Source organism: Diplotaxodon limnothrissa, linkage group LG12 (genome assembly GCF_057381915.1).
Source record: "Diplotaxodon limnothrissa isolate DT_005_m linkage group LG12, D_limnothrissa_male_GT1.1, whole genome shotgun sequence".
Taxonomy (NCBI): domain Eukaryota; kingdom Metazoa; phylum Chordata; class Actinopteri; order Cichliformes; family Cichlidae; genus Diplotaxodon; species Diplotaxodon limnothrissa.
The window spans coordinates 23979707-24002326 of record NC_140607.1 but is presented as its reverse complement, the minus strand read 5'-3'; the positions used below and the strand labels follow the sequence as shown (position 1 = coordinate 24002326).

The 22620-nt window shown below is 42.2% G+C and overlaps 1 protein-coding gene across 5 annotated transcripts; it reads left to right on the top strand.

The window, feature by feature from the left end:
- The first annotated feature begins 760 nt into the window (after positions 1–760).
- On the top strand, positions 761–21525 carry LOC146621373 (transducin-like enhancer protein 1). 5 transcript variants are annotated; one of them, XM_085367365.1, is made up of 20 exons: positions 761–1549; positions 1910–1998; positions 2695–2758; positions 3426–3470; positions 8289–8351; positions 8476–8580; positions 11604–11823; positions 12006–12022; positions 15052–15165; positions 15307–15360; positions 15549–15698; positions 15806–15944; positions 16279–16478; positions 17472–17548; positions 17647–17896; positions 18763–19010; positions 19383–19530; positions 19708–19858; positions 20051–20127; positions 20562–21525. In XM_085367365.1, exons 1-20 carry the CDS (start codon positions 1526–1528, stop codon positions 20667–20669), a joined length of 2343 nt encoding a protein of 780 aa, XP_085223491.1. In that variant the 5' UTR covers positions 761–1525; the 3' UTR covers positions 20670–21525. The 5 variants fall into 5 exon arrangements, with proteins under 5 accessions (XP_085223491.1, XP_085223490.1, XP_085223488.1 ...); XM_085367364.1 differs by having other exon boundaries at positions 1898–1998; XM_085367362.1 differs by lacking the exon at positions 761–1549 and having other exon boundaries at positions 1801–1998; positions 8476–8550; positions 11607–11823.
- The last annotated feature ends 1095 nt before the right edge of the window (positions 21526–22620 follow it).

Here is a 22620-nt window from a genome sequence, read left to right as displayed (position 1 = left end):
GTCAAAATCGCATTTGCACAATGCCGAGCTACGTTTTTGAAGAGATATAAAGACATCACAGTACAAGTAAGGAGTTTTGGATTTGTCCTTGGCCAGCGAAGGAAACATGATCAGGCAAACTGAGCGATTTCTGTAGACTGACTGTATGAAAATAGCAATAAACTGCAACAGATGAGCAGCATAATTAGATTTTTTTTAGGAGCAGAACATAAAGCGCGTTCAAGTCCTACTAAATCAATTCCCACGCTGAAAATTATTACATAGAAGGGGAGAGAAAGCAGAGGAAGAGAGAGATTTGGGGTTATTTGTCACGACACTTGCTGGGAAGGTTCACGGCAGCTAAGAAAAACAATATTTGTGTTTTTCTGTTTGAGTGTGTGCCTGCGTGTGCTTGTTAATGTGTGCGTGTGTGTGTATGTGTGGACGCGCACATTTACAGCTCTGCTCTTGGAACCCACGTTACTTTGATTGACAGCTGAGACTTGCCTTTTTCCCCACCGCACTGCCCGCCCTGCGCGCTTCCGAAGTGGCAGCTCCTTGCGACGCGCTGATTGGTCAAAATCTGCGTAGCTCAACGAGGTCAACGGAATCGAGGAACTTCGCAGAGAGACCATTGGCCAGTTTCATAACCCACATTATTGTCCCCACGTGGAGCGGAGACTTTGATTGGTTCGGAGGCGTTTTGTGGGCTGGCCTATAGTTTCGGTTAGCTGGGTGAGCGTGAAACCGCGTGAGAAAGTTGCCATTGAGGTAAAGCAGAGCAAGACCGTGAACAGTTCCCGCCGCTGTGGGAGTTGTTGTTATCAAAATTAACGATATATTTCCTCGTTTTTTATCTTTTGTCTTAAAAACGAGAAATCTATTTTGGAGGCAAGGCTTGCTTCCACACTGATCGAGGAAGTAAATATTTCTGTATTTGTTGACCGTTCAACTGCCAGCCAGCGACTGCGGCGAGTCAAGTGGGAACTCTTCTCTACAATTAACTTGTGTGGATTTGTTTCTGATGCTCTGACTGAGCGCCGGCAGTTTGCGGCTGTCTGTTGAGGATCTACGGGGTTGATTTTATCTTGTTTGTTTGTTTGGTCGGCCCTCCGTACTCGGAATACATCAGTTCGCACACAAAACAAACGCCGGAGTGGCGAAGGTGGCTCCAGCCCTATTTTTTTTTTCTTCATTTCTCACCTGGCTCTCCTGCCCTTCTCTTCCCTCCCCCTTCAGCTGCTTTCAACTAATGAGCCGTTTCCCGTGTTTTTCCGGTTGATTTACGGTCGCGCTGCCTGTGGAGCGGAGGACAGACGACCGAGAGACAGGGAGAAGCGGAAATTCACGTTAAACGGTCGGTGAACCCAGACGAAGCGGACAAGCGGTGCTTTTTTGTAATTAACGACCGGGGGTCCTAATAACAACGGCGGATGGATTCCTCTCCGTGATTGGGAGCTTCCCACAACCTTACTTTTCATCCCCATTTGATCCCACTTTGACGGGGTTTTAAGAAAGAAACAGTTTCATCCTCCCGGAGATAACAATGTTTCCCCAGGGGCGACACCCGGTAAGACGCTCTTTGTGCATTAACAGACGCTCATTTCACCGGGCTAACCGGGTAACATTACCTCGTTATATGACCCGCCCCTCCGGGCTGCCTGTGTGTTTATATTAAGCTCAGTCCTCTAACTAATTGGGCTCTACAGTGGGATTGATTATACTGCGTTTTAGCTTTTTGTGTTTTGTTTTTTTTAAATAACGACTAATATTTCGAAGTTGTTGATATTGTATTTGTGCTGAAAAGTACCAGATTCATAATGTAACCAATAATGTGTAAGTAATGTACCAGTGTGATGTTGGTAATCCGTCTGTGTGTGTGTGTGTGTGTGTGTTTGCGCGCGCGCGCACGCGCCAGACGCCCCACCAGGCTCCAGGCCAGCCCTTCAAGTTCACCATCCCAGAGTCACTGGACCGCATCAAGGAGGAGTTTCAGTTTCTTCAGGCACAGTACCACAGGTGGATAACACAAACACTCAATTCACATTTTCCTCTATTGTCATCTGCCCTCCCAACACTAAACTTCACCCTAACCACAGTCATCCTCATAACCATAATGAACAAAACCTCAACCCTGGCTTCAGACTAACCCATAAACCTGGATTAGGTTCACGTACACATACAAAAGTGCACACATATGCAAGCAGGCATCAGTGTTAGCGCTTGCACTGCGGTAGGTCTACATCTTCTTGATGGGTGAGAGCCAGAGGGGTGGCGTGTGGGCTGAGGGTTTCATAAATCACGCCTTATTTTCCCCTGTGTGTGTAGCTGTGTAGGGAAAAGGCTTGCTTAAGTACTACATGTGAGTGTTTCTTTTTTTTCTTTTTGTTTTTTTTAACTTTGCTCTAGATGTTGTCAGTGTGGGTCATTCACAACAGGTGAAAGCTAGACCTGCAGACATAATGTTTCTGATTTACATATTCAAAGAAGAGGATTGTCATAAACATATACCCATTATTTGACGGGAACAATCATTGTATTTTCCATTTTTGCACCAATTCTTTTAAAAACATCTCCATGGTCTGTTTTAGAAGGTGTTTAAATCATCAAGCAAGAGGGGTGAGAGAAAGAATGAAAACTGATTAGTTTAACTTGAAATGTTGAGTCCCACTCAAAGTAAATGGTGTATTGTATTTCTTGTTGTTTTTTTTAAAGTCTCAAACTGGAGTGTGAGAAGCTGGCCAGTGAAAAAACAGAGATGCAGAGGCACTACGTCATGGTGAGCTCCCTATACTCAATTCATTTGCCCTGCAGGGTCACACATCACATGCCTGAGTTCTAAAGTTTCCTAGAGGAGAAAGTTGTCCATATCTTATAAAGCAGAATACAAATTCCTATCTGAAGACTCGTAATACAAAATATATGTATTGTTAAATACTAAATGAAGGGAAGAGGAAGAGCAACATGCAAGTGTCACCTGCTTTTACTGCGTAAAGATGCTGTGCTGTTACGACTTTTCATGTTGATTTAAAATGTGTTTCACTGTTTCAGAAAATAAAATATACATGAGAGCTTACTTTTCACCTTAAATCACTGAAGTTTTACCTCTTTTACACAAAGCAATGTGGCTGTGTGTCAAAAGCTTCTAATCTAGCACAGAAACAAACATAACATGGACACGAATGCTGTTCAGTTCAGATTGTTTGCGAGCATGTTGCATTGCCTCATGTTCAAGTTAAAAAGCATTTGACTTGCATGTTTTGACTTTCAAAGTAGTTTGACCTCTTTGTGGAACACTTCATTTAAAAAGATCTGCAAATATCCTCAAAGACATCTACAGTGTAGCTAATTATTGTTTAAGTTATTCAGGCTTTTTCTTTCAGGGGTTTAGGATTTGTTTCACCCCCTCTAACCCTCTCACTCTTTGCCTCCCTCCCCTCCCCCAGTACTATGAGATGTCGTATGGTCTCAACATTGAAATGCACAAACAGGTATGGCTGCTCGTCTACTCTGTCGGTCTTCTTGTTTATCTCTCTTCCTCTCATGGATGGATTTTGATGTATGTGGAGTGTGGGCCTGTTGACGTGTCCTTGCGTGTGCACGAGTGCATTTGTGTGTGTGTGTGTGTGTCTCTCTTTTACTGTATGCTTGTATATGTGTGTGTGGATGTGTGTTTATTTGTGATCGATGGGGCTCTGTCTCCATTTCCCCAGTTAGGGCCGGCCGGCTGAGCCCAGAGGCAGGATGAATGGCTCTGTAGATTGATTGGTGCTGTCTAGGGGAGCGGCCTGCTTTATTACATTAGAGGGGTAGGGCTGGTGAGGGCAGAGGAATCGATCACGGTGAGGCAGACGGAGGAGATACAGTGGAGCTCTCCCTTTTTTGAAGTTGGGAGGTTAACACAGTAACGAGGCAGACTCAAACATGAAGCGCACAATAACAAGGGCAATTACCCAATCAGTGTACATGCACATGCAGAAAGGCAAGGGCACTTTGCATAGCTCTAAGTAATGTATGCAAAAACGCGACGATAGTGACAGTTTCAGTTCACAGACGGTAGAGTGAACACAAGCACAGAACTTGTTGATGCATATACATATGTACACAGACAGTGAAAGTTAAAAATTTTCTTTTAAGTGTGTAGACATGTGGATGATGAGCAGGGGAAAAACTCACCCTCTCGCTACACACAAACACACATTTCCCCACAGGAGTGGTGCAGGGCTCAGAGCGTTTACCAGTAATTACCACAGCTATCGACCAGTCAGACCAGAGGAAATTGGAGGTGGATTGGCTGGATGCTTCAGTGAAGAGTGGGGATACTTCTCCGCCTCTCTCACACTCCTTCCCCTTCCTTCTCCTCTTGTGTTATTCTCCCTTTTTATACCCCAAGTCCTCTTCTTTTCTTTCTGCCTTCCTCTGCTCTCCAATAACAGTTATGGGATCTCTTCTTCCTTTTTGCTACAAACCACCCCCCACCCCAAATTCCCCCTTCTTTGGCTCCTCTTTCATTTTATGTCCATGTGAAGCTACTGCTCTTTCATTGTAAGGGAGATGCATCTCTTCCTATTGTCCACACACACACATAAACACACAGTTACACTCACTAAAGCTCCAGGGGAGGTCATTAGCTTGGGACTGCAGTTGTCAGAGCAACAAGCTTCTGTGGGTGGGTGGGGGTATGGAGGATATAGACTAACAACTCACCTCCTGCTGAGGATGTACGTTTGTGGGGGGTGCATAATGCTCCAATTATATGTGTAATGGGAAGCTGCTTCTCTGTTCGCACATTTTCTGTGTATGCTTGCATCTTGTCTCTGCATCCTCAACTTCTGTTCACCCACTGTCTCAGTTATGAGTCATTGTTCGATTCATTCACTATATAGAAATGTTAATTTAAGGGTTTGGATGCACGGGCTGTGAGTTTTTGTGGATTTTGTTACTTTTTTATGCTTGACATTAGACATGTCTCAATGTTGGGGGAGAGGCGTAGTAGAGTAACAACAGATCATATTGTGTAAAATCACAAAGCAAGCAAAGAAAGCTTTGATTAGCAGTTATGAGCTTAGTGTAGCTGGTTGGGTCTAAATGTAAGCATATACAAGAGAACTGGTCGAGCTGGACACTAATATTTGATTATTGGGTGGATATTCAGCTTTCAGTTTTGACATTTAGGTTTAGTAATATCACAGTCACATTGCTTTTTCCTTTAGTGCACACAACAATACTTTATTTCCCTTCCTTTGTACCACCTATACAAAGGCTGGGCACCAAGTAGAGGAAAAAGAAACATGTTTTGTTGCTTCTAACTTGATCATTTTCATCATAAATATTGCCAAAAATCACAAAACAGTCTTCGTCCCTCCACTGATAGAAGTCTAGTTTGTTTTCTGGAGATTATTGCTAAAGTTCAAATGAATGACAGAGTACTCAATCTTCATTCTGCTCTCTCAGGACATTTGCATAACATAATTTGATTGGTTAGCACCTGAGCTGCTGCCTGAAAACTTTTTGCAGCTTTTCCCCACAAGCAAATATAATTCAGTTAGATAACATATAACGTTACCCTGTTCAAAGTGAGTGAGAGGAGAAACTTTTGAGGCCAACACCATGAACTTGTAAGTCTTGGCTGCAGCCTGGGAAATTTGAGCATTTGACTTTGTCTCTCGACTTAGGTTTGCTGGGTTGCCCTAGTATCTGGTCACACTATTCTCAGGCAGCCTAATGATTGACCCTGTATACAAAGCTAATTATAGGCTTACAACTCATAATTCTGAGAATGGATATACATAGTATGCCAGAAATAGCTTTTCATTTCAAAATTTCTTGGTATGGAATGACTTGGTTATTTTTGACGCACTTTGGCAGTACAGGAAAGTCTGAAACTTTAAAACTGGACAGAATACAGGTTTTTAAGATCCCCCTTTCTTATTTGTCGAAAGTGTCCTGTAGCCATCAGGTGCACATACACAGACAGCAATGTTAAAACTGTGGCAAGGCTGCTGAGCTCATGTAGTTATGACACGGAGGTATGCGTACTCTGAAGGCTTAACATGTCTTTTGATTCTGGATAAAGAGTCAGTTGTTCGGTGTTTAGTTTTCTCAGAGGGAAGCTGTTCCATATATACTTACGTCTATTTGTTCTGACTTTGCTTACTTTTACGTGGAGTATTTATTCAACCACCTTATTTAAATTTGTCTGGGGAGTATCATTTGTTGACTTGTCAAGATGTATGTTGTGTTACTTTATAAATATATTCATAATTTTTATAAATATAACTGAAAGTACTATTATTTTTGAAGCAGTTATGTGTGTAGTTCAAGACTCATTGTGAAAACGGTAGCACTTGATTTAGCTCATCCAAGTACATAATTGGCTGAACTGTGGCTGTTTGGCGAGCTGACAGGTGTGTGCGTGACAGAGACATCTAATTGAGCGCAAGTATGCTCCAGCTAAAGAGGACGTCTCCACTTCAGTTTTTCAGGAGCTGTCAGACCCATTAAAATCATTAAATAATTTAGAGCAGCAACGCCATGGTTTTAAAGTTTTAGAGATGGCAGTGCCTGTCAGCCTTTGGACTTTGGCCCAGGCTGAAATATCTTAGTGACTAGTGGAAGGACTGAGATGAAGTTTTAACAGACAGTCATGCTTCCAAAACGGTCGTGCTGTGATGTACCTTCATCGGGTAATAAAACTCTATAACATATTGTATATTGATGTCTCCTTCAAACAGTTGCTGATGTCTGGGAACTTACCATGCCATTAGCTAGGTGTGTAACGTTACTAACACTCCCCTTTACCTAATGAGCGATCCTCCAACTTGTAAAAGAAACATACACCATGCTTTAATATGTTTATTGGCTGTCTCCCTTTTAGACTCTTTGTTTGACAAGACCATCTTCCTTTTTGTGCGGCCAGTTCATGCCAGTGATTGAAGAGCAAGTTTCCCAGTGGGATTTCCCATGACTCAATCAGGGTTTCCATCTGAAGGGACATTCATGTACATCTGCATTTGTAGAACAGCCAACAGGAGCTCCTTTATTCTTAAAAATATAAGCGTTTTCCCAAAGTCTTCCTCTCTGCATTTTTTCACAGTTTTAAAACAGCCAAGAGAACATGCAGAAGTCAGGTTTCCTCTCGGACCATTTTGATTACACTTTACTCATAGATTAGTCTTGAATTTTTGCTCGGTGACAGCATAAAAAAAGGTTTTGCCTATGTTAGCTTTACCATCACTCTCTGGATGATCTGTAATGGCTTTAATCCCCTGATTTTGTGGCCATTTCTTCAAATTTCTAATTTGTAAACAATAGCAGATTGTCAGGTTAAATTAATTATATGTAGATGGGAGATTAGGGCAATGAATTCTTGAACAGTTACTTGTTTGCTATTACTGTAAAGTGAGTCAACAGGACATATAACAGTTGCATAGCAAGGGAAGTCATTTTTGGGTTAGTTAAACCCACACAGGTGGTTGCTTTGTGCTGTGGGATATTACATTTCTTTCTAGCTTGATGACTTAATTTTGGCTGAGTTTTGAAAAGTTTCCATAAAACCATTTGTTGTTTCGGTGACGACAACCATCGCATTTTTCCTGAGTATTCACCCAACAATAATACAGGGTGATATGATGCATGTTTCTATGTATCTATATATTTATGTGTGTGTCGTCTGAGCCATTACTACCTTTCATGGTCCCCGATTCCCACTTCACTCTGGTCGTCCTCGTATCAATTTGATTGGATGATGTGTAATATGAGTCCCCTTATCTGATTTGATGCCACCACGGAGGTATCTGGTTTCAGCCAATTGTAACCACCTCCGGGGGTTTAAGGGGCAGGCGGATGTGTTGGCATGGATACCGAGGGAGAGCAAACCAAGTTAGTAGTTGATGAGATTATGTTGAAGTGCTGATGGGAAGAGGGACAAGAACACAGAGGACAGGCGGAGAGGGAGCAAAAGAAATAGAACGGGTAAGAGAGAAACCTGAGCTGAGCCCACAATTATAATTAGAGAGGAAAATCTCATTACACTGTGTGTGCTGAAAATGGCACACACTGGATTTCTGTGTGGAGAGAAGTCGATGAGTGTCATCGGTATCATTTTCTGGTAGGGTTTTTTTTTTGGGGGGGGTATTTTGCTTGCTTGCTGTGGTGGCAGCACTTTCGTGTGTGTGTGTGTGTGTGTGTGTGTGTGCACGTTTATTGCTTTATTGGTGTTACTGAACAGATGTCTTTTCTAAATGAATGTAATTATGTTATCAACAATTAAGTCTCTTTCTATCTGTGTGTGTCTCTTACTTCATCAGACTGAGATTGCCAAGAGACTAAACACCATCTGTGCACAAGTCATTCCCTTCCTCTCACAGGAGGTAAGTATGTGTGACTTAGAGCTACAGACTGTGCTTTGTATCCCATTTATACACTCTAATTTTACTGGTAAATCTGCCATTACTCTCAGGCTTTGGCAAACGTTTGTGCATCTTTGTTTTACAGCATCAGCAGCAGGTGGTTCAGGCTGTGGAGCGAGCCAAACAGGTGACCATGGCAGAGCTCAATGCTGTCATCGGGGTACGTGGACTGCCCGGTCTTCCACCTACAGTGTGTATTCCTTTAATTTCTCTTTGCATTAACTATCGCAGTGTGTGTGTTTACTCCATAGGAAATATTTCTTTCCCTACACAAACAAGTTTGGAACACAGTTTGATTTTGCTCTGGTAATAAAATTATTTCAGTTCTCAGGTTGTTGTTGGCTACCACAGTAATCTTCTTTGTTTGTTCTTGTTGTTCTTTGTGTGTAATTAACATAGTAAGTATGACTAGTGTTAGTCGCTGCCTAGGGGGCAACCATAATAAGGACATGGACATTAGTATAGCAAATTACCTAATACATTGCATATGCACCATTTAATGATTAACATAGAAGCCACATTTTCCACAGTCTTGTTGTGTCATCAAAGGTCTGTGTTCTATTTGAAGAAACAATTTGTACTGTTTACATAGTAAAAACGGATTGTAAATACACATCTTACTGTTTACTCAAACACAAATGGGTCAAAGTCAAACACAAGGTAAAAGTCCTCATTTTGGTCACCTGTCTTGTCTTTTTTTTTCTCTCTTCTCATTTCAGTTAAAACCCTGAGAACTGCTACCAAATCATAACAGATATCTATATAAAGTTTTAGGAATATGCCTGAGACTGTGTGTTGTTTTTTTGTTTTTTGTTTTTTTTTAAATGAGATTCCTTATTCCTTTGTCACCAGACTTAACTCAAGGATATAAGCCAACACTGGACTTAGACTGTAGAATTAGATGTAGGGCATATGAGTGATTTTTATGGGAAATGAAAGAAAATTAACCCTTGTGCAAATATGTTTTCTCTTTTGAGACTATGGTTTTGATTTTGATTGATAGAACTGGACTCTTTCGTTATGAGTAAGTTGACAAAGAGGATATGCTTCAGGAATTATGAAAGGTGTTTATTGAAAAGATGTTGACAGACTTGGAAGACTGATGGGGCATGACCAGCTATTCATACTTAAGTAGAAAATGATTTGGCACACTAAGAGTAAAAAGTAGTTTTTTTCCTTGAGGTTTGACAGTGATGCTCAACGTAAAACGGAGATGGAGAGTCTAGCTGTTGGTGGTGATGACTCTTTGGGTGGGATTAGAGAACCATTATTACTCGGACTTATAGGAGCCATAGGGGCTTGACTGGCTGGAGGAGACGCTATGGGTTTTGGTTCAAGGGGAATGTGGGAAAGAGGAGGGGTCTGGAGAGGGCTTGGTGTGATGTGGGGTGGGCTTGTTAGTTGGCGTGAACTGATGGGGGTCTCTGTTAGTGTCTGATTGGTGTGAGAGGTGGATTTGGCAGTTGCTGTTTGAGTCTTAATTGCAGGATTTTTGTGTTTGTAAAAGGGGGGGTCACAGCGTTGCCCTTACACCCCCCCCTTCCCATCTCCTCTCGTCTCCCACGCCAGCCTGTCATTCACCCCGTTTGTGAGTTAAATGAGCGTAATGAAGCATGTTGCCCCTACCTTCACACTCTCTCACACACACACACACACACACACACACACACACACACACACACACACGCATGCACATCCCACACAAATGCACGCAGACACACCAGTTCACACTAACATCCCATGACAAACCAGGCTCCCCTTGCCTCTACCAATACTTCCCCTCTATTTACTCCCATCAGGGGTCCTGTTTGTGTATCCGTGTGCGTGCGTGTGTGTGCTTTGCATCTGTTTGTGTGTGTGTGCGTTTGTGTGTAGCAGAGCATGCTTTTCTGTTATCCCCAGAAAACAACAGGCAGAGGTAGGATGGTTGAGTGAGGATGTGTGTGCCTGCCTTGTTTATCTAGACTATGCGTATGCATGTTAAGTGTGATCAAGTGTGACGTGTGGGTGTGTTTATGTTTGATTGTTTGGCAGGCGAGCTAACTCTGGAAATTGAGTGTGTGAGCGCAGGCAGGCATGGGGGTTGATGCTAAAAGACTGTTTTGTTGTTTTACCTCCATTCTTTGGGGGAGGATGCAGGGAGCAAAGGATAGATGGAGAGGTAAAAGGAGGCGGGGGATCCAAAGTGAGATGGGGGTGGGTGCGTCAATTAGGTGAGATAAAAGTCGGTTTGACCTTCAGCACTGCTTCCACCCCCGCCGAGTCGCCTCCTGTGCCCCACCTTCCCTTCTTCTCTCCCTCCTTCCTCCTCCCCTCCCTGCGGCGAATCAGTGAGCTTGGATTCCCGCAGCTACTGTCTGAGGAGGCAATAATGATGTTTTGGAACACAAAGGCATTTCACGCTCAGACGAGCGCCTGATTTGGTGTGAAAGAGAGAGCAGGGCTGCCAGCCAAACTGGCTCTCCCTCTCTCTCTGTCTCTCTGACCCTCTTCTCTCCTTCTCTCCTCCCCTCTCTGCTCAGTCGCCTCACTCTCTCACAAGATCTGACAGTGCAAGCAGCAGCTGGGGCTCTCGTCATTCCTCCCTCCTACCCCCTCCACATCCTCAGGGTTTGGGCTGTGATCCCAGCTGTCAGTATTGTTCAGTGTTTGACCTTAGAGGGAGGAGGATGTGTGTAGGGGGGAGAGGCTGTGTTCACCACCTTGTAGAGCGCAGCAGCTTGTTGAGGTGGTGTAAACCCCAGACAGTGGAGAAACTGTCCCATCTGTTGAAGACTTTAATAGGGACAGAAGTCTCTTTTGATTAGGTTACAGAGCATTGTTAAGTTTTAGCTGTTTTTGGCTTGCTTTTATGTTGGGTTTTTGGTGTCGGATACTGATGCTTTAAACATTTATGGTAGTTGTATTATGAAATTTGAGACTTCTCGTTGAACTCAATTTCTCTGTTTTTTTGTTTTTTGTTTTAGCCATGATTGTGATGTACTGCACTACATCACAACTGCTGAATTAAGCCATACCCACATAGGTGTGGTTCTTTTAAACTGCTTTTTATTCATCTGTCTGACCTGTCTGTTACAGGTCCAGCTGTGTATACCACAGACTAAATAAAAATGGACTGGTGCCTCTTTGTAGCAGGTCACTTTTTTAAAAATGTTTTTCCCAACTAACCACCTCTTTCGCCTTCTGTTTTTTTCCCCTTCCCCTCTCTTAAAGCAGCAGCACTTGTCCCATAACCATGGTGGTGCTCCTGTGCCCCTCACTCCTCACCCTGCTGGCCTCCATCCTTCTCAGCTGGGTGGTTCAGCTAGTCTTCTGGCTCTGTCAGGAGCACTCGGAGCTGTTCCTCCTCATCTGGCAGGAAAAGAGAGTGGTGAGAAAAAACCTCACATGTCTGGACAAGACTCTCACCCTGCAGGACCTGAACACCTGAGAGGTAAGGAGACGCACCTTCCAGCACAGAAACACTTCTGATAGAAAGGGGTTGTTTATGTATGAGTTGTGTTGCAATGAAGTCTGTTTGAACTCATTCTTCTTCCCTTATCTGTTTGGTTTTTTTTCTGCTCTGGTAAACCCCCCGTGACCTCAACCACACACATGCTTTTCCAATGACAACAGAGCGAGAGCCCAGCACAGTAAGTACTTCCTCTTTCTGCAGCAATGTTTACTGCTCTGGTGAGCTACTATTGTCTTACTTTTGTTTGAGGGATAGTTTAGGTTTACGGGAAATTTGCTTTGTTCTTCTAGTTAATAGATAGCTGTGAGTAAGTAAACTGCTCCTAAACATGGTCAAATGCAAATTTACACTAGGGCTGCCACGATTAGTCGACTAGTCACGATTACGTCGACTATCAAAATCGTCGACGACTGATTTAATAGTCGACGCGTCGTTTGAAGCTTTGTAAGATCCAAAAGACGCAGAAATAAGTAGCAGGATTTAAGAGTGTAATAACGGACTGAAACAGAAGATGGCAGCACTGCATGTACAAGGATGCCAGCTGCCGTTAAACCCCGAAGAAGAAGAAGCTGTGTCCCAGAATTCATAGCGCGGCCCAGCTCAGTTTCCAACAATGGCGGCAGCTAGTTAGTTTTAATATTACTCTTATTATTCTTTCTGGGTCACAAAATAAACGTTTAACATATTTTCAGGCGAGAATGTAGCTGTGTAAACCTCAAATATCTGCTCAGTTTATCAAGACACCACATATTTTCAAAAGCGCTCCGACGTTTTCGGAGACGTCTGTTACCCACTAGCTCGATAGCTAGCCGGGGGCTAGGCTAACTAGAGCCGTGAGAGCACCGGACTCCCGGCAAATAGTTTTCAAACCCACCGCCGTCTTTCGCTCCTCAGGTTAAACGTGATATATAAGTCACTTAGATAACTTAAAAATGTTATTGTTTTGCCTTTTTTTTTTTTTTTTTTTTTTAGTATTTTATTTGTTCCTGAGTAAATCAGTTTGGCTGAGATTAAAGTTATAGTTTTTACACAGCTGAATAAACGTCAAGCAGACAGCTGATTATCAGAAGTGTGAGATGCTGTTATAGTTTAGATAGCAAGGAGTTTATTAAACTTCACCGAAACAATCTGCAAATTTCATTAAAATTTAATAAACTATCATCCTGTCTTTATTTTTAGTTAGCACAGACCTTAAACACTTAAAGCTGTAAGCTAATGATAGTTATATAAGAGCAGATGCTGCTGGTGCAATAAGCTGTACGTTTTACGTCCAATGGATGATGATCTGATTAGTCGACTAATCGCCAAAATAATCGGTGACTAGTCGACTATCAAAATAATCGTTTGTGGCAGCCCTAATTTACACACACATTAATTATACATATTTAATTTATATAATTTCAAGAGATATGCTAATTGCTTGGTTTTTACTAATGCACTTATATAAAAGGTTATTTTTGGCCACTCATACAGTTCTTAGAAGGTGTAGGGCTTAATTGAAAATGCAGTAGCTAAAGGTTGATGTCAAATCCATCCAAATGCTGTAGGACAGAATTTCATAATGCGAGTAGATGTCACCTGTTGCTGTGTGTGTGTGTGTGTGTCCCCATTATATGGAAATTGCTTTTATTATGTAACTCCCCCTGAGGGATCAATAAAATTTATGACATGTCATTATGAATAAAAGCACCTTGTAGTTTTTAGTGCTGTTTCACACCCAGGTAGCTTTTACCTTTTTAAGTTGTGCATTTTGACTCTCAGCTTGTGTGTGTGTGTGTCCGTGTCTCTGTGTGTGTCTGTGTCTGCAGGGGTGGTGGGATTTCTTTGGGTAGGGCTTTGGCCTGCCTGTTTAGTTCTGCCCTAGATCTGCTCTGAACTTAGGTTTCCTTTCTCCTCCAAATGAGCTTTTTAGCATGGTCACACACAGACACACACACATTTTTCATACACACACACTTCTCAACCCTAGCCTGCATTGTTGTGCCTATTTAACACCTCAGTGAGCAGATTACCCCCTTCTCCCCCTCCCACCGCCCCTTATCCCGCGCTTAAAGACTCTCATTGTGTTTAATATCATCACCACTGAGAGGGGAGGGCTTGGGGAAGAGTGGGGGGTGAGGGACCAGCAGTCATGTGACATCGTGTGTATATGTGTGTATTTCAGAGATGGGAGAGAGAGGCACCATGCTAAAAGCGAACAGAGAGTGAGGGAGGGGGGAAATTGCTTACGTTTTGCGGGTCAGTGCTTCTGTGCTCAGCTCACTAAAACCTTTCAATAAAGAGAGGAGGGGAGGAAAGGAGGTTTGGGGGGGTATGAAGGAAGGGGCCTTTGGCAGAATACAGATCCCCCCCCCCCCCCGAAACTCTTTTCCGTCCCTCGTCTCTTGTCACCCTTTCTTTTCCTCCACACTCTCACACCCTCCCTCCATTCCTCCTTCATTTACCCTTTTCCCCCCTCAAAGCCCAAGCACTCACTCCCTTGCTTGATTTGTGCATGCGCATGTGTTTGTGTATGTTGGATGCACATTTCATTGACAGGTTGAGACTATAATGGACTCAACATGAAGCTTTAATCCATTAACAATAGGATCCATTGGTCAGGAGGCCAGGGGGAGGCAGCTCTGTGTGTATGTGTAGTCTTGGGACGCAGGGACACAGGAGTGTTATGCAAGCAATACACACTCACAGTCTGTTACACACTTGTTCGTACACACAGGCTTTCACAGTCAATTACACACTGTGCACACAAACACACACACTCTCACCCACACTCTCAGTACAGCCAGTGCAGCTTGTCAGAGCCAGGAGAGGGAGCACTGATAGATTTTGAGAGCCACTTAATGTAATCATCAACTTCAGAGGCATGTGTTTGTGTGTGGCTGTGACGGGCTTTGGTCAAGTGAGAAAAGAGGTTGCTGTTTAAGTGTTAGTGCTGCTTAATTCATGCTTCTGTGAACTATTAACCTATTTGCAAGTAGGAGTATGTTTTTCTAACCTGCTCTACATAGCTGAATAGCTCTTGTAATTAGTGGTAGACGGATCAGACACTTTAGTGAGCTCATGCAGGATGCATACACAACTGAGTGAAATCAGAACCGTAAATGGCAAAATTTGTCTTTATCCTCCAAATTGTCCTTTTTCTTTTTCATATTTTTATGAACGGCAGTGTTCTGCCCTTCTCATCCTCCTCGTTGCTTTCATTCGCAGAGTAACTCATTGCTGCCAGAAAGTCTTAGGAATTCAGATAAGCGACGCAACGGACCTGACTTCTCAAATGACACCAAAAAGCGAAAGGTGGATGACAAGGACTCAAGTCACTATGTAAGGAATCTCTCTGGTACCTGTGTCTTTAATGTAACGTGACAAAGGAAAAGGAATGTCTTCATTCATTTGAACATATTTTATTAATTATACAGCCAGTCAATGGACTAATTTGATTATCTAACTGATCCTCTTCCCTAGGATAGTGACGCAGAGAAAAGTGATGACAATTTGGTGGTGGATGTCTCAAATGAGGTCAGTACATTTGAATATATTTTATAAATGTTAGTTTTTGTGCTGTCTGGTACATGCTTAAATTACATTACATCAATGGTCCATTTTTAAGATGTGCATCATATTCAGGCGTCTGTGGTCTTCTTCTTTCAAGGATTGTATTAAGTTGAACTCCCAAATAGTTAACAGAATTCTTGTTACTTCACCAGGATCCAGCCTCCCCTCGTGGCACACCTCTTCCTTCTCCTAGAGAAAATGGTTTGGATAAAGCGCGTCTTCTCAAGAAAGACCCCTGTAGTCCAGCCTCTACTGCATCATCAGCCAGCTCCTCCTCCTTAAAGTCTAAAGAGATGGCAATGGTAGGAATGGAAAAGAAAAACTTATTTGTTTTATATAAATAAACCCAGTAAATGGAGTGATTTATTTATTTATTGTATATTTATAATTATTCCTTGGTGTTTGGCAGCGAGATAAGGCAGGTACACCTGGGCTGAAGTCAAGCACACCCACGCCTAGAGGTGACTCCACCCCCGGGCCCAGCTCCACACCTGGAATCCGACCAAATCTTTCAAAACCCCCCTCAATGGAAATACCACATCCACCTAGTAGGTCATTTAAACTTACTACTTAATAAATGGTTATAAAAATGATGTAGTTTTCTGTTAGAGGCAAATAAAATGAGTTTGCTTGCTTCAGGCAGAAGTCTGCTCGTTCAGTCAGTTTCATGGAAGATATTTAAAACCTTATCCTAGAGACAGCTTAATATGAAGTGTGACTGCAAGATATCTGGTTAGAAATCTCAGTTTACCTAGGCTTAAGTTGCTTTTACATGATAGTCTAGTCAAGCGTTGGCAGTAATGTCTGGTAAGTGCATGGTGAAAAGACGTAGACTTGCATTCTTAGACATTAACTAATTAATCCTCTTGTGCTTGTTTCCAGCTGCAGGTTTGCGAACTCCCCTGGCTGTACCAGGTCCATATCCAGGTGCATTTGGCATGTTGCCCCACACAGCAGGAATGAACGGGGAGCTAGCTGGTGCAGCTGGAGCTGCAGCCTATGCTGCTGGGCTGCACAACATGTCACCTCAGATGAGTGCTGCAGCGGCAGCTGCAGTGGCCGCATACGGGCGGTCACCAATGGTGAGTAGAAGAACAAGACTAACGTGATAAAATGAGGTGACCCTTTAAATCTGTGTATGTCTATGGATTGCATGCCAAGATAGAACTTTGGCAGAAACTCAGATGCTAGAGTTATGTTAGCCTGGTGTCAGGTTTGCACTTCTGGATTCTTTAGTTTTATGAATTTTCATGTCAGTGAATGTGTGTGAAAAGAACAGAGTGCATTTTTGAGTTCTGCTCCCTTCACATGAAACTTTTCAACTGTGCCTTTCTCTTTGCTATTATACCTGAAGCAGGTGGGCAGCAGTTGTTGTCACCTCTCAGCCATAAAACTCTGTAACCTGCTCCAGGCAGATTTTCATCTCTACCACATTCATTGAACTTACACCCCTCTAAAGAAATAGTCATTATGTTGTAGTTTCCCGTGTCATGCATTGTAACTTAAAAGGGCATTTAAATACTCAAAAGAATGGAAATTTTATTTTAAAGAAAGTGACATTAATCAATGTGAATACTTTAAAACAAGAATCAAAACAACAACAAAAAAACTACTATTAAATTGTGAATAGTTGCAAAGCTTCATGTCCCTGCTTTCTTTTGGATAGTATTTATACAGATTGCATACCTATGTGCAGTACATTCGCCACATTACTCTTTGCATAGTGTTCATTACACTGTTTAAATATCTTTAGTAGTCACACAGCAGTGTCTGAGCAACACTTGATAGCAACTCAGGTTGTGTACTTAGCAGCTGTGTGTGTTTGTTTGTTGGATGAGGATGGGGTGGGAGGCAGTCACAAATACCTACAGATCTGCCTGTGTGTGTTTGCTGTCTCTTGTAGTTGTCATTTAGAATAAGCAGTTTAATGTGTGCTTGAGAGTATGTGTTAGCTTTGCGCTCATGAGTGTTTATGCTCTTTTTCACAGGTTAGTATTGACCTGTGAGCATTTTGCCAATTCTCATGGGTATTTGTTAGTCCTGGGCTTATAAAATGTCTGTTTTCTGTCCAAAAGGTTGGTTTTGATCCTCATCCTCACATGCGAGTTCCTGGAATGCCTCCTAGTCTGACAGGAATCCCTGGTGGCAAACCGTAAGTATAGTTGTAAAACTAATTAGTCTTATAATTCCCATGATGATGGTGACAATGATGATTTCTTTTTCTTGATCCTTTTTCCACTCTGTCATCAGTGCTTATTCATTTCATGTCGCGGCCGACGGACAGATGCAGCCAGTTCCATTTCCTCCAGATGCTTTGGTGGGGCCTGGGATCCCTCGCCATGCCCGTCAGATCAACACACTGAACCACGGAGAGGTGGTGTGTGCCGTTACCATCAGTAACCCCACCCGACATGTGTACACAGGAGGAAAGGGCTGTGTCAAGGTGTGGGACATTAGTCACCCAGGAAACAAGAGTCCTGTGTCCCAGCTAGACTGTCTGGTGAGTGAGGTGTATTGTTATGAGCTGGCTCATGGTTTGCATAAAGTGGATAGCAGTTTACAAACACAGGAGAATTTTTCTATATATACATAGCTTAAGTTAGAATTTAGGGGATAATTTGCAAAGGAATCAGCCGCCACAAGAGCAAGGCGAGTTGTAGCAGCAAATGAATTCTAACAAAACAAGTCTTCCCAGGCCTACCAGTTTGAGACTCTCAAAATTGCACCACCCAAAAGTTAATGTACTTTTGCTGCAAGGCCTGTTGAGGTGCAGAAGTGGAAAATATTTCCTGCCACAATAGGGTTTTGGACTAGCTCAAAAGAGGAGACCACATATAACAATGAGTTTATTTTGCAGAAGTAAAAGGGAAATTAACATGAGCACAAAACAAAGCCAAACATAGAAGCTGTGAGGGGAGACTGGCCAGCTGCCATCAACATGCACAGCGGAGAAAACTGTTCTACAACACTAATTTGTTGTTATTCTGCCTGTCTGTGTTATTCGTGTGGTGACAACAGCTTCCCTTTTACCTGTCCAGACTTGGTTTGACCACTTGGCAGTGTTTTGATGGTGATCAGTCCATATAACAAAAAGTATTGGACTGTTTGGACAGGCCAAATTTGTCGAATCCCCATGAAAAATTAGCTTTACTTACTATACTCCTTCCGGGATAGGACTACAGTAATGGCCTTATAATATATAGTTGAGTATTAGTTTGAGGAACACTTGTTTGTCAGAAATGATCAGACTAGAATTTGTGCTCTAGATTGCAGAATAGTGAATGAAATGTATGTGGTGAATATACAACACAATAAAATGTTGTATATTGTACTAAATATTAACTTTTTTTGTGCCTACCAAATTAGAACCGAGACAACTACATCCGGTCTTGCCGTCTTCTCCCTGATGGTCGGACGCTTATTGTGGGAGGCGAGGCAAGCACGTTGTCAATCTGGGATTTGGCCACGCCTACTCCCAGGATTAAAGCAGAGTTAACATCATCAGCACCAGCATGCTACGCTCTGGCAATTAGCCCAGACTCCAAAGTTTGCTTTTCTTGCTGCAGCGATGGAAACATTGCAGTCTGGGACTTGCACAACCAGACACTCGTTAGGTAAAAGATAACTGTATGCTTTTACTTCTGTCACTCTTCAGAAGATTGCTGCAAATAAATATATGCCTCTGCTAAATGTTAAGGACATCTACAATCACTGCTTGGCTTTTCTAATCTCCTCTAAGCAACAGATTTGACCTTTAATTTGCAGTCTCAGCCCCTGACTGATTTAACCTTTATGATTGTAGCACCAAGAGGCAGACAATCTGTAGTGTTAGTACTACAAAAGTGGCTTCTGATGAGAAATGCTGTAAGCACTCTCCATATGATAACATGTGATGCATACCAACTGCCCTGCACAGCTCATGGTTGGTGCCTTGTTCCAAAATGTCCGTCTTTATTTAATTGAGAATGTATGTGTGTATCCCACAGGCAGTTCCAGGGCCACACAGATGGAGCCAGCTGTATCGACATCTCCAATGATGGCACCAAGCTGTGGACCGGAGGCTTGGATAACACAGTCCGCTCCTGGGATCTGAGGGAGGGACGGCAGCTGCAGCAGCATGACTTTACATCACAGGTGCACAATCATACAGGCATTTGAACATTATTTCAGTCATTTACTTAAAAAGAAATCCACAAGTTTCAGTTTTTATTTTAAAGTAGCATCCCCACTAAAACAAAATCTGTGTGTATCAGTTGGTTAAATTTGTAATCCTGACAGGACTTATTAATATTTATTTTCTCCTGTGTTCAGATCTTCTCGCTCGGCTACTGTCCGACAGGAGAATGGCTCGCTGTTGGAATGGAGAGTAGCAATGTTGAGGTCCTTCATGTAACCAAACCGGATAAATACCAGCTTCATCTACATGAGAGCTGTGTGCTCTCCCTGCAGTTTGCCTACTGTGGTAAGCAACTTGCATATTAAATGAGCTGCAAAATAGAGGTGGAAAAAAAAAACGTGGGCTTGGAATCCATTGTTAGGTGAAGACACCCCCAGCCCAGTGGTTTCACTGAAGTTATGTCTGTACGTTGTATGTTCCATTCTACAGTGCTTTCATTTTTTATATTGTGCATGCTTGTATTTACTCTTCTACTAGGCAAATGGTTTGTGAGCACAGGAAAGGACAACTTACTGAATGCATGGAGGACACCTTATGGGGCGAGCATATTCCAGGTTGGTGGCAATTGATCAGTACATTCATTGTATTATATATTTTCATAAATGACACAAAATGTGCTCCTCGAAAGTTGCTGCATTGGCTTTAATAAACCACCCTGCAAAATCCACTAGCACTGTTTTGCATCCATGCAGTAACTGAGTCAATGCTATGAAACAGTCAGTGCTGTCCAACAAAGGAGGTTGTTTAAAGAGAATTATACAGAAAAACGTGCTTAAACTTTGAATATGAGTACTGAGGTAAAAGCCTCGCAGTCTCATAGTCGCTCCTATATTACTTTCAGTACTATTCAGTAAATTTTAAAAGCACAACTTTAAAACTTTTAAGCACTGTGTTCCATACAAACACACATGAATTTATTTTCTAGTTTTCTTTTAAAACGTTTCATTACTGACTTTTTTTTTTTCTCCCCTATCTCTTTTTTCCTCAGTCTAAAGAATCATCCTCGGTACTAAGCTGTGACATATCTGTGGATGACAAGTACATTGTTACTGGTTCAGGGGACAAGAAGGCCACTGTTTATGAGGTCATCTACTAAATATATGGAAAGAAAGCTGGGACATTTCTTCTTTTTCCAATATGCTCTGTGTTTCTAGAAACACACCACAGATAAGGTGGACCTTGATGGCACATTCTTTATTCTGTTAGAAACCTTCAGAGAAACACATTAAGGAGACCCATGTTGTATATGCACTGATCTGTTGTGCCTGTGTACATGACTCCAACTCAGCTGGGAATAAACTGGAGCAAGTGGATGATAATGGAAGCACAGGAAATATTCAGATATCTGCTTACTGCTGGGGGCTAACCTGGGATCATTTACACGAATCAGAGAAGGACCAAAGGGGACTCTGAAACGAGCTCTTCAGACAACACTGCTGAACATCAGATATTGAAACACACTAAATGTCAGCACAACTACATTTGGACAACCTCTCAGGCCTGCGGGGTGACTGTGTAAAAAAAACGACAAATGGAAAAGGAAGAATGGACAAGAATTGGCATCATGTTGGAAAGATGGTAGAAAAAGAGGAACAACAGAATGGAGGGACATTTTCAAACAGTGAATGCGGAATATGTTGATTTGTATTTTGGTTCAGAAGACGCTCACAGCCTTTCGTTCCTCTTAGCTATGGCTGTTTGACCTTAAAACCTCAGCTTACTGTTCTGATACGCCTACTCTGTCTGAAAAGTACATTCTCTGTCTTTACCTTAAGTCCTATCCTCACTAACTGCACTGTAGTTGTAGCTTTCCACCTACACGCTGTACTTAACTACTTAAAATGTCCAAATGGTACATTTTTTTAAAACACGCTGAAGGCTATGATGACTTGTCTCACATTATGCTGCCACGAACATTTGTCATGAGTTTATTTGATCCTCATGTAACATGATAGGGGTTTTTTTTGTTGTTTTTTTTTTTTAAAGATCCATACCAGTTTCAAATGGAAAAAGTGAAGCACTCAGCTATGTGAAGAAAAATTAGCATAACAATCCAGATAAGCTTCAAGAACAGGAAATGGTAATATGTTACAGAATGCTTAACTTGGGTTATTCTGAAAAACCTTCTTTCTGTGATCTTAATTTTAAAAAAGAAAAGGGGAAAAGGTGAGAGCAAGAGTGAAAACCTGGTGTTTTCAAAAAAGTTGATTAACTAATTGTCAAATTCTATTATTACATAGGTTTCATATATTTTCACACTAAAGTTGTCCTACACAAATGTAAAATCTCCACAATATTGACAGAAATATTTAGATGGAGCTTTATTCTAACAAAAGCAAGGGGCAGGGGCATGGCAATAATAACAATATGGCAGTAATCTATGCCATCAGTGCATGTTGGTGGGTGTTTCCTTAGAGTAACCCCACAGTTAAGTCCCTTTCAGACATCATACTCCATGGCTTCATCATACTGGTAAAGTGCTGTAGGTCCCTTTTTGTTTCTTCCAGGTTGACTACTTTGGGGTAGTGAAGTGAGTATAATGACTTTAAAAAAAATATTTGGGGTTTATGTTCTTTGACTTGTAGGGTGTGGGCAGTGGTAAAGTAAACACGAATTCATTCAGACGTGATATATGCAGATGTCCGATTTGAGTTTTGCAATACGTGCAAAAGATTTATTGCACTGGCAGTGTTAACTCTAGTGTGGTTACATTTGGATGTTTAAAACTCCCTGTCAGTCACTGAAAGGTAGGTGTGTGTGTGTGTGTGTGTGTGTGTGAGAGAGAGAGAGAGAGAGAGCAGTAGTTTTTGTGCATCCGTTAATACAGTGGCATGACAAATAGACTTTGTTCTGTGTTGAAAGTGACACTTCAGTGTTTCCGGCTCCATTCTAGTGTGACAGGCTGCTTCGTGCATTCAGACATGAAGCTGTGTGATTAAAGGAAAGAAATGCATGTCGGAAAGGGCTTTGCTCAATGGATCTGAAATGATGTCACAGAATCACCATGTCTTTACCGCTGTAAGTCACCCCCACCCTGCCTTTACCAA

Excerpts from the sequence above, each read along its gene's own strand:
- LOC146621373 (XM_085367360.1), top strand. The coding sequence starts at position 1,823 with ATGTACCAGTGTGATGTTGGTAATCCGTCTGTGTGTGTGTGTGTGTGT. Across the intron at positions 3,471-8,288 it reads ACATTGAAATGCACAAACAG|ACTGAGATTGCCAAGAGACT; the intron begins GTATGGCTGCTC and ends TTACTTCATCAG. Across the intron at positions 16,479-17,471 it reads CATACGGGCGGTCACCAATG|GTTGGTTTTGATCCTCATCC; the intron begins GTGAGTAGAAGA and ends TCTGTCCAAAAG.